This window comes from Corvus hawaiiensis, chromosome 24, assembly GCF_020740725.1.
Source record: "Corvus hawaiiensis isolate bCorHaw1 chromosome 24, bCorHaw1.pri.cur, whole genome shotgun sequence".
NCBI lineage: Eukaryota > Metazoa > Chordata > Aves > Passeriformes > Corvidae > Corvus > Corvus hawaiiensis.
Window position 1 is genome coordinate 6,804,777 of NC_063236.1, and position 9,564 is coordinate 6,814,340.

General features: G+C 53.8%; 1 protein-coding gene across 1 annotated transcript; it reads right to left on the reverse strand.

Moving 5' to 3' along the window:
- Positions 1-2,887: 2,887 nt before the first annotated feature.
- BCL2L14 (BCL2 like 14) lies at positions 2,888-7,362 on the reverse strand. Its single transcript, XM_048328159.1, has 6 exons — positions 7,222-7,362; positions 5,402-6,138; positions 4,624-4,758; positions 4,099-4,160; positions 3,562-3,819; positions 2,888-3,320 (listed from the first exon to the last, which is right to left on the reverse strand). Exons 1-6 carry the CDS (start codon positions 7,251-7,253, stop codon positions 3,276-3,278), a joined length of 1,269 nt encoding a protein of 422 aa, XP_048184116.1. The 5' UTR covers positions 7,254-7,362; the 3' UTR covers positions 2,888-3,275.
- Between the last annotated feature and the right edge of the window lie 2,202 nt (positions 7,363-9,564).

The following is a 9,564-nucleotide window of genomic DNA, read 5'->3' on the forward strand; positions in this document are numbered from 1 at the left end:
CCAGGGCTGGTCTCTGGTGCTCCCTGCATGTCAGGACACACAGGAGGGAGTTGCCAGCTCCAAGATATATCTAATAATTAGTGGGATTATCCTGGAAGTGAACACCTGCCTGAATCAGGGCTTTTAGATCCACAGCCTTACTGGAGCCCCTAATTTCTTGTCTTTCCTGTGTCTGATATTTCACATTATCCCCTCGCTGGGTGAGTCTCTCACCTGCCCCAGCCTCTCCGAGCCTCCTGGAGATATCAAAACTTTGATCTATGTGATTCATGCCACTGGCTCCTCCAGCCCTTGGGAAAGCAAATCTCTTCATTTACATGTCTTTCTTTCAGTACTGACAAGTTCATGAACGACAAAAGTATCACCTGTTGCCGTGACTGGTCCAGACAGGCCGGGGCAGTGGAAGTGCACGAGGGTTTGTAGGCTGGAATGGGCTGTTCCTATTTTCCCTGTGCATTAACTGTTCCTGTTGTTTAGCCCAGGCCCCGGGGGATCCAGCAGGCTCTGCATGAAGAGGTGCAGGATGCTCCTGCTTCATTTAGTGCTTGCACCTCCTCAGCCGTGCCCAGCCCTGGCAGCCAAGGTTTGGGAAAGGTGTAAATGATCCCATGGGAGCTGTGGGAACACCCTCCTCTGTCCACACATGGCTCTGTCCTGTGCTGAGTGCCGGGGACTTCTCCAGAACAGCCAAGGTGCCAAATCTCCCCTGCACCCTCAGCAGCTGCCAACACCATGGCCTGGGACAGCATCCAGGAGGTATCATCCTGCCTGGCTCAGTTCCATGCTCCCGTGAGATGAAACCTTGTCATCATCCTCTTAGTGACAGCAAATTTTGCATTAATTGGCTCATTAAGTGCCGGGGTGATTTTCTAAGCTGCCCTCCCCCCCCGGCACTCCAAAGCAGGATTAGTGGGGACTGACGACTTTGGAGACACAGGATCCCAGCAGCAGCCTGGGATGGGTTCGGGAGAAAGCCTCTGGGTGGACTGGGGGCTGTGCAGGGCTGTGCTTTGCCCGGGCAGGATCAGAGCCCAGATGGCCGGTGTCCGTGAGCCGGGGATTTTCGTGCAAGGCAATTGTCTGCGCTGTGGGAAGCCACAACAGGGTGTTTAGGGAAGGATGAAGGTAATGCCGAGAGCTGGAAACGGCTCAAGCCGCCAGGACTAATAGCTTGCCCTTCTTTAAAACCTTCTTAGTATCTTCAGCGGCCACAGGCAATCAGGTCCCAATTTTATAACCCAGAGATTAATCCAAGGTGCTGGAATTGCTCATGGGATGGGACCTGGGCTCCAAAAGCCACGAGGCCTGGGGTGCTGCTCTAAGGCACCTGTGGTTGCTCCTGACCTCATCCCACCATGCCCAGCTGGAGCAGCATCCCTGCACATTGGGTTGGGTTTTTCGGGAGCAGGAGCCCCTTGTGCAAGGGTCTGGGCAGGTTTGGCTCCTTGTTCCCCTGGCACGGCTGCCCCGATGGGTGAGAAAAGGTCCCGTGACCAGAGAAGGAGAGTATTTGGTTCAGCTGTGGTGTTGGGAATAGTGCAGGAGGAGGGAATGGGAGTTTTCCTCTCTGGTGTTTCACCTGGCAGGTGCATCCCACGTGCTGATGGAAGATGATATCCTCTGGGACAGAGGGTATTTGTCTTTCCACTGGGAAGTCAGTGAGGAGACAGAGCCCTTTTCTGCTCCATGCAAAACCCAGCCCATCCCTGGCACCGCATGAGCTCAGATGCAAAACAAATTGGGGCATCCTGTGACCCTCTAACCACATCCCCACCAGCAGCTCGCCCAGCCCTGGCCCCAGCCCGGCACAGGTCCCCGGGCTCTGGGCAGGGAACGGGAATGTCGGGACTGTTGCAAACAGAGGAGGGCGGCTCCAGTTTCTCCCACAGTAAAATCTCCTGAGCTGGTTCCCAGCCAGAAGGAATCGCGGTGCTGACGCTGCGCTTGTTGTTGGTAGGACCCAGGAGTGGGATTTGATGTTTTCCACACTCCTAATTACCCCGGGCTGAATTAGATGGAGCCCCTGCAAAGTGTCCCCCCTCCCTCGGCAGCCGGTGACTCCACCCTGTGTCTGTCAAACACAGCCCTGAAGGCTTTGGGGACGTGGATCTGGGTGGGGAAGGGCTGCTTCCCCATTTTCATTTACTTCAGGTTTTACAAGGACCAAGAAGGTCAGATCCTCCCAGAGAGGAGGCGCTGGGCAGACCTGGACAGTCATCCATGGCCCATGGGGGAATTGTCACCTCACATATGGCAGTGACACAAACCCACACGTTTGTTTGCCACCAGCATCACCTTCAACCCACTGGAACATCCCTCCTGCACAATGCAAACTTCATCTCCTTCACCTCAGGCCAGGTCCAACCTTGCAGAGGAGATGCTCCTGCTGGTGCCACCACACCGAGCCCTGGCAACCCCCCACCACCAGCCCCAAGCTGCCTTAATCCGCGGCCCTACTTAGGGATCTGGGCAAAGATTAGCTGGAAACATTCCCAGTGTTTAGGGCTTAAATCGCTTTGACATTTCACATCTTCTTAGAGCTCATAGGTGAGACCCCGGCAGCTGTAAATCCCCTCAGTCCTTGAGGATGTTACAGCTCCTGCGCCGCTCGAGAATGAGCTTTACCCAGTTCTTGGTGTCAGATCAAGCTGCTTGGGGTAGTAAATCTCCTTCTGTTGGGAAGGGAAGGCCTATAAATCGTAAAGATGGCAGGACAACACCATGTATCTGCTCTGAGAGTCCCTTGTGCCACTCAGAATTTGGCTGGAAAGGAGCAGCCCACAGCAGCTGGAGCAAAGCAAACATTATTCCATCTATAACACAACACCCAGCAGACAAGCCTGGCTGGCATTTAGGCACCAATTTATTTGAGTTTCAGTTTTTTTTTCCGAACTGGATTCTTGGCTGGTAGCAGAAACTACAAAAATTATGTTGTACATTCACAAATACATTTAGAAAAGCAGGCAAATAAATACATGTACACAAACAGCAACAACCCGTGAGGTTCAACACAAGCACTTGGCAGGAGCTAGAATACAAATACAGGGTGAAATCTGGGCTCTGTTTGATTTACAGACTCTTTGCCCCCAGCCAGGTGGGGTTTAAGCATTTCACACTGCTGGCACTGTCATGGGGGTTTTCCTTAAAATTAAGATTTTAAATCCACAGCTCAGAAGTTCCCCCCACATCCAGGTCACCATCAGGGATTGTCCTCCCACCACTAAATCTTCATTCTCGGGTTCCCAGGCGCCACAGGCCCTTCGCAGCAGCTGCTGTCAGTCTGGGCTGTCACAGTGGTCTGTCCTGAGCTTTTCTCTCTTCTGCTGAGACAGAAGGAAACATTTTTAGAATCATGGAATACTTTGGATTGAAAGGGACCTTTAAAGCCCATCCCGTTCCACCCCCTGCCACAGGCACGGACCCCTTCCACTACCCCAGGTTGCTCCAAGCCCTGCCCAGCCTGGCCTGGAACACTTCCACAAATGGGCAGCTGCAGCTTCCCTGGGCACTTGCCCTAACTTGCTGTGGGGAGCTCAGCCCCAGGCTCACCCTCCTCCTTACCTGGATCATTTTGCCATAGGGCACAAAGGAATCCTCCAGGTAGCGGGTGCCGAAGCCCATGATCCTGTTCACTGCCTGGCTGCAGATCCCGGCCACCGTGGCGGTGAGATGGACCGTGTAGGCAAACTGGATCTCCTGGGGGTTGATGTTGGGCCTGCTGGCCGTCAGCTCCCTCTGCACGTAGGCGTCGGCCAGGTTCTTGAAGGAGCTGTAGGACATGTCCCTGAAGAACAGCTGCAGCCGCGCGTCCTCCCGCACCTGGGTGGGAGACAAGTGAGTGCACATCGTGAGGGAATGACTCCATGTGTCACCCTCCTGCTGACGCCTTCACTCCTCACCAGGACTGCAGCTGGTGGAGGACAGCCAGCCAGCCACGATCACACCCAGGCAAGGAATTAAAAGGTGCCATTTCCTTGATTTTACTGAGTGTTTCCCTGCCCTGGGGAAATCGACGGTGTTGCTGTATTTATTTTGCATCAGTGCAGAGCTTGGCCCAGATTCCCTCAGCCACATCCAGCTTCACAGCTCTCCTCTCACCTCTCTGTCCAGCTCATCTCCTACACTCCGGAGCAGGGCAACAATTTTCCTGATGGCTTCATCTGTAGAGAGAGACACCAGGTTATCTCCAGCCCTTTCTCCAAGCCTCACACATCCAGATGTGCTGTTTAGTCCCCAGGAAAATTTCCTTGAGCAATGATTATCCACCTCCATCCTTCCAAAACCCATTTCAACCTATTGCCAAGTGCCTTGTTACCCTTGTTACCCTCAGCCAGCAAAAATACTCTCCTGCCTCTGAATTTTGTCTTTTGTGTGGTCTAGTGGGAGGTGTCTCTGCCCATGGCAGGGCGGCTGGAATGTGATGTTCCTTAAAGTCCTTTCCAACCCAAAAACTATTCTGGGATTCTGTGAATTTCCTTCTCCCCCAATTAAACCCTGATGCTGAAAATCTCCCACAAAGTCTTCGTCCCGCTCTCGGGATCAGGGTTGAAGCAGGGTTGGATCCCATGCAGGCTCTGCAGGGGACAGGTCTCGTGCACGTTTGTTTTCAAGGCCAACACTCACCGACGCCGTCGGTGCCGGGGGGCTGTGGTGGCTCCCCACATCCTCCAGCTGTGCCCCCCCGGCTCTCGCCACCCTGCACGATCAGCCCAATCTCCTCGGACACTTGTGTGTAGTACCCATCGGGCCTCTCCGCCTCTGTTGGGACACAAACACAGATCCAGAAGTGAGGATTGGGTTTGTTGGCAATTGACCAGCAGGGCACAGCAGCCACAGCAGCAACCAATGCCAGTGCCCAGCCCGGATCAGCGCATTCCGAGGTGAAGGCTGCGCTCCCTGAACCGCGACAGAGCTGCTGCGACCTGCCCCGAATCTGCGAAAGCGCCTCAGAAATCTCCTCGGCAGCATTTTGGAACGGGAAGGGCTGGGGTGGGGACGGGTGTCCCACAGGCTCTGCCGCGCCAGCTGCCCCCACTCGTCCCCAAGGTAAATCTCAAGCAGCTTAATGTTGGCCCTAGAGTGGCTTAGGATCTGATCTCAGGTCTCAAATGCAGGTTTAAACTAAAACACCCTTGGTTGCCAGAGGAGGAAATCTTGTGCTTGGGTGATTACTGCCAACAGCTGACTTGAGGTGACTGTGCTCAAAGCACAGGCAGAACGATCCTTCCTGGAGCAGCAGGTTGGGACTGGAATCTCCAAACCTATCCCAGGCTGAAGAAAACCCTGGGAGGGGTTAGAAAGCAGCACTAAACACGACGACTTTCCCCAAAGAAGCCCAGTGGAGTCGTGCTGGCAGCAGGGGTGGTTCAGGGCTGGGGTGGGGGTGAGGGTGAGGTCCCACCTGGCTGGGCTGGGGTCAGGACGTGCCGCAGGGGAAGGCAGCTGGGGTGCTTGCTCCTCACCCCAGATCCTGGCTCTCCCCGCTCCTCCTCCCCATGCTTCTTCAGGGAGAAAACCTTCTTGAGACTGGGTTTCTTCTTCAGGGCCCTGCCCGACGTTGGGGATGTGCTTGAGTCTACTCTGTGTTTTCTGGCTCCTTCTGGTTTGGAGCCCTGAGGAGCTTTGACATCTTTCTCCTTTGCTTTTTTCCCTGCATTTTCCTTCTGGTCCTCAGGGCTCTTCTTGAAGAAGAGATTTAAGAAAGTTTTCAGCCAGGCTGGTTTTGAACCCGAATGTTGTGTTTTGCCCTGGGAAGAGTTTTTTGTGCTTTTCCTCTCGGGCTTCAGCCCCTCTTTAGGCACCTCCTGGGGAGCTTTGCTGTCATCATCCAAAGCCTCTTCCAGGTCTGGTGCTTTGAGTCTCTCCTCCTGCTCCTTCCTGGGGCTGGGTTTGGCATATGAGTACGTGCAGAAATCACTTTCTGACCGCTGTAGCCCATCCAGTTTCCTTCCTTGCCCTCTGTCTTTCTCCTGAAGGGTTTTTTTGCCCACCAGTGAGTTTTCATGGCAGCTCAGCGAGCGCTTGACGTAAATCTCCAGCACCTTCTTGGCCTCTCGCCTGTCCAGCGAGAGGATCTTGCCCGACGGCTGCATCCCCACATCCCACCGAGGCATCTCCGCCGCCGGAGCCCGCGTGTTGCTGTGGAGAAAAACAATATTTTCAGTCTGGTTTTTGCCTTCCCCAGGCCACTGCGCAGTCGGGTCAGGCCTGATGGAAACTTCCCCCATTCTGGCACCCAGGGGTGCTGTGGGTGTCTGGGGATGTTTATGCTCCTGGTTAATGATCAGTCACTTTTATGGTCGTTATCTGAGTGCTCCTGATGCAAACGGCCCACATGGGGTTTTACAACCACAGACTCATCGATAAAGGAACCGAAACTGTGGAGAGGGGAGAGATGGGCTGGGCACGTCCCACAGGGGGAGCCTGGTCATCACCCAAGGGGTTTCATCCAGCAAGGACATCACCCAGACACCATCCCATTATCCCAGGGCAGCGTGTTCCCACCCTACGATGAAAAACAACACCCCAGGAGCACCCGATGAGCCACACAACCCAGAATTTAGAGTATTTCCCCTTAAAGCATTGGCTGCTAAATATCATTCCAGCCCCTGGAGAGGCCAAGGGATGTGGGCTCTTGCAAACGGTCTTGGTCACCTTGTGAGGACGCAGCTCTTCTGTGAGCTCCTACCAGCGCAGGGCTGTGAACGGAGCTCGGAGTGCCAATCCCTGCCTTTCCCATCACCCTTTTTCTCTACATTTACAAGCAAAATTCAACCAAAGACGCTGCTATTGGAAAACCAGAGGGCCATGATGGTGCCTCGTGCTGGTTTTACCTCCAAAACCAATTTCACCCTTCAAAGAACCAGACCCAAACCAGACTTCTCCACCACTGAACAGCACACGGGGAACCGGCACCGAAATCTGGCACCGAAATCTGGCACACTTGGCTGTACAAAGCACCCTGGAGCTGCGAATCAGCCTCTGCTCAGACCCAAAGATCATCATCACAACACACAGCACCCCCACCCACCCCACCTCGACCTGCTTTTGGGATCAGAAAGGCAAGTTCCCTTCATCCAAGCCAACACCAAAGCCCACCAAACACTCAATAATAAATCATTCCACTAAATTAAATCATGGCAAAGCCACAAACCTCATCCTGCTTCGATTGATTCCAGTACATTGACCACAACACTGGTTATTTGCTGGTTTGGTTTTTACCTTTCCATCAGTTTTTCTGCCCCTTTGGACATAGGTCAAGATGAGCTCCTGGGCCACGGGTGCTGAGGGATCTCAGACTCTCCTGGGAGGTGCCTTTTTATACCTGAGGCTGAGTTAAGTCCTATTTTTAGCAGCCATTCAGGTAGGAGAGCAACCAACGCTTCCGCCTGGGATCCCCGCTATCACCGCCCTCGTGGCGTGAGTTTCACTGGAGGAGAAAACAATTTCCTTATGACAAGTAGCAGCAAAACAACATAAAATCACCTGTCACCTGGTGTAAGCACTGCCCTTTGAGACCGGCTATCTCAGGCAGCTGTTTGGCTTTGGGTTTGGTTTGGTTTGGTTTGTTGTTTTTTACCGAGTGTGATGCCCTAAATGGGCTCTTCTGGGTAATTTTTCTGAGGGGAAGTCACAACTTCTTCAGACAAGTGGGGTTTCAATGCAGGAAGCAGTGTCCTGCTTGCATCCCAGGAGCTCCCAGGCAGCTCTTGTGGGACCACAGACACTCTGGGACACGGCCCTGTCAGGTTGTTGCATCACACTGGGCACGGCTGGGCTGAAACATCCTGGAAACCCACCCTGGGGTCCCTCAGACAGCCCGTGCTTCCACCCTAAAACATGAACCAGCTCCTGCCCCAAACCGTTCCCACTCCCGCGGCTCCCACTCAGCCTCACCCAGGGATGGAAAATCTTCCACCAGGCAGATCTGCCCATCCCGACACCTACAAACTGCACCCGGGCCGGGCAAATCCGACGCCAAAGCTCCGTTTGGCCCACGGGCACCGCAGTGCCCCTCCCGCGGCTGTGGCATCCTCCGGCAGGTGCTTCCCACTGTTCCCCATCGCTGCTTTGCCACCTGATGGCGAAATTCCGCGCTGCAGCTCGCAGGGATGGGGCCGGACGCGGAGCTGCAGACGCGCAGGCTTTGGAAAACCCCTCGGGGAGATTTCCACCCGAGCAGCGCTGCACAGGCTGTGTTCAGCTGGAATGGTGTGCAGCCAAGGTGTCTCCTGGATAAAAATGCTCTTTTCCTGGTACAGAGTTCAGCTTGCAATCAGAACACGCCAAGATTATTTTCTTTCTTTCTATAAACTCTCTGTGCTGTAATTTCCTATGACTGGGGGAGATTCAGACCACGTCCCTCCCTTTCTCTGGAGCCCACACGGCTGAATCAGAGTCTGGTATTGATTAGGAATTACCTGGCTCCGTTTTTCAGCATCCCCATCTACTGATAAATAATTAAACCCTCAGTGAGGAGCTCCAGGCTACTTCCCAGCTCCTGTCCACATCCTTCCACAAGCAAGTCTATTCCAGGGGGTGAGGAGGAGTTTCACAATCGATTTGGTTGGTTTTTCCCTCTGCAACATCCATAAAACAAAAAGCCACATCCACTCCGGCCATGGGGGGCAGTTTGGCCGTCTCCAGTTTGGAGCTCTTGCTACTGGAGATTACCCAAGGCTGAGTCCAAACACCATCCCTGCTCACAGAGGGCTCCTCATGATTCAGGTGGGAATCAGCACTGATTTATGGCCTCTTCCCAGAAGATGGGAGAGCCTAACTCCAGGAAAAATCTTCACCTGAAATGTGATTCAGGGCTGAGGTCTTTATCCGAGCTCAGATCCCTCCTAGGATTTGGGACATATTCAAACCTAATGGGAGAGAGGCACAAGAAAAAGATGGAAGAGACTGAGATAAACCAAAAGCCCATGACCAGAGTGGGGGCAAGAGATCTGGATCCAAACTTTTCATCCACTTTTCTTACCAGTGCTGGGAGAGAATGAGGAAGCTGGCAGGAAATGCAGTCGGGGGGAGGGAGCACACAGTGCTGGGGTTGGCATCTTCAGGCCAGTGATGTCAGGGGGAAAAGCAGAACTAAACCCATGGGAACACAGCAGGGGATAACCAGCTTCTGTGCCGGAAATTGCTTCAGAAGATGGAAAAAACCAAGGAGAGGCATTCCCCACATGGAGCTGCAAGGTGCAGAGGGCGACAGCAGGTCCAGAAGAAGGCAGGGGTCAAAGCACCCTAATTTCTCGGGAAAACACAGGCTGAGACTGGACATCAGGAAAACTCTGCAGGAGGCTGGGACAATCTCACACAGGTGTCTAGAGGGGTTGGGAATCACCACCCTTGGAGGTCTTCTAGGCTTCACCAGCCAAAGCCACAGCCAACCTGACCTGCTGTAGGAGGCCACTGTGTTTTATGTGGACCACAAAGGTCCCTTCGAGCCATCAACCAGCCACAAGCCATCAACAGCTACCTGGGCACAAAAATACAGCAGTTGCAGACCTGATCCATGGTGGGGGTGTTGAGGGGAACACCTGAACCATGGCAGGGGTGTTG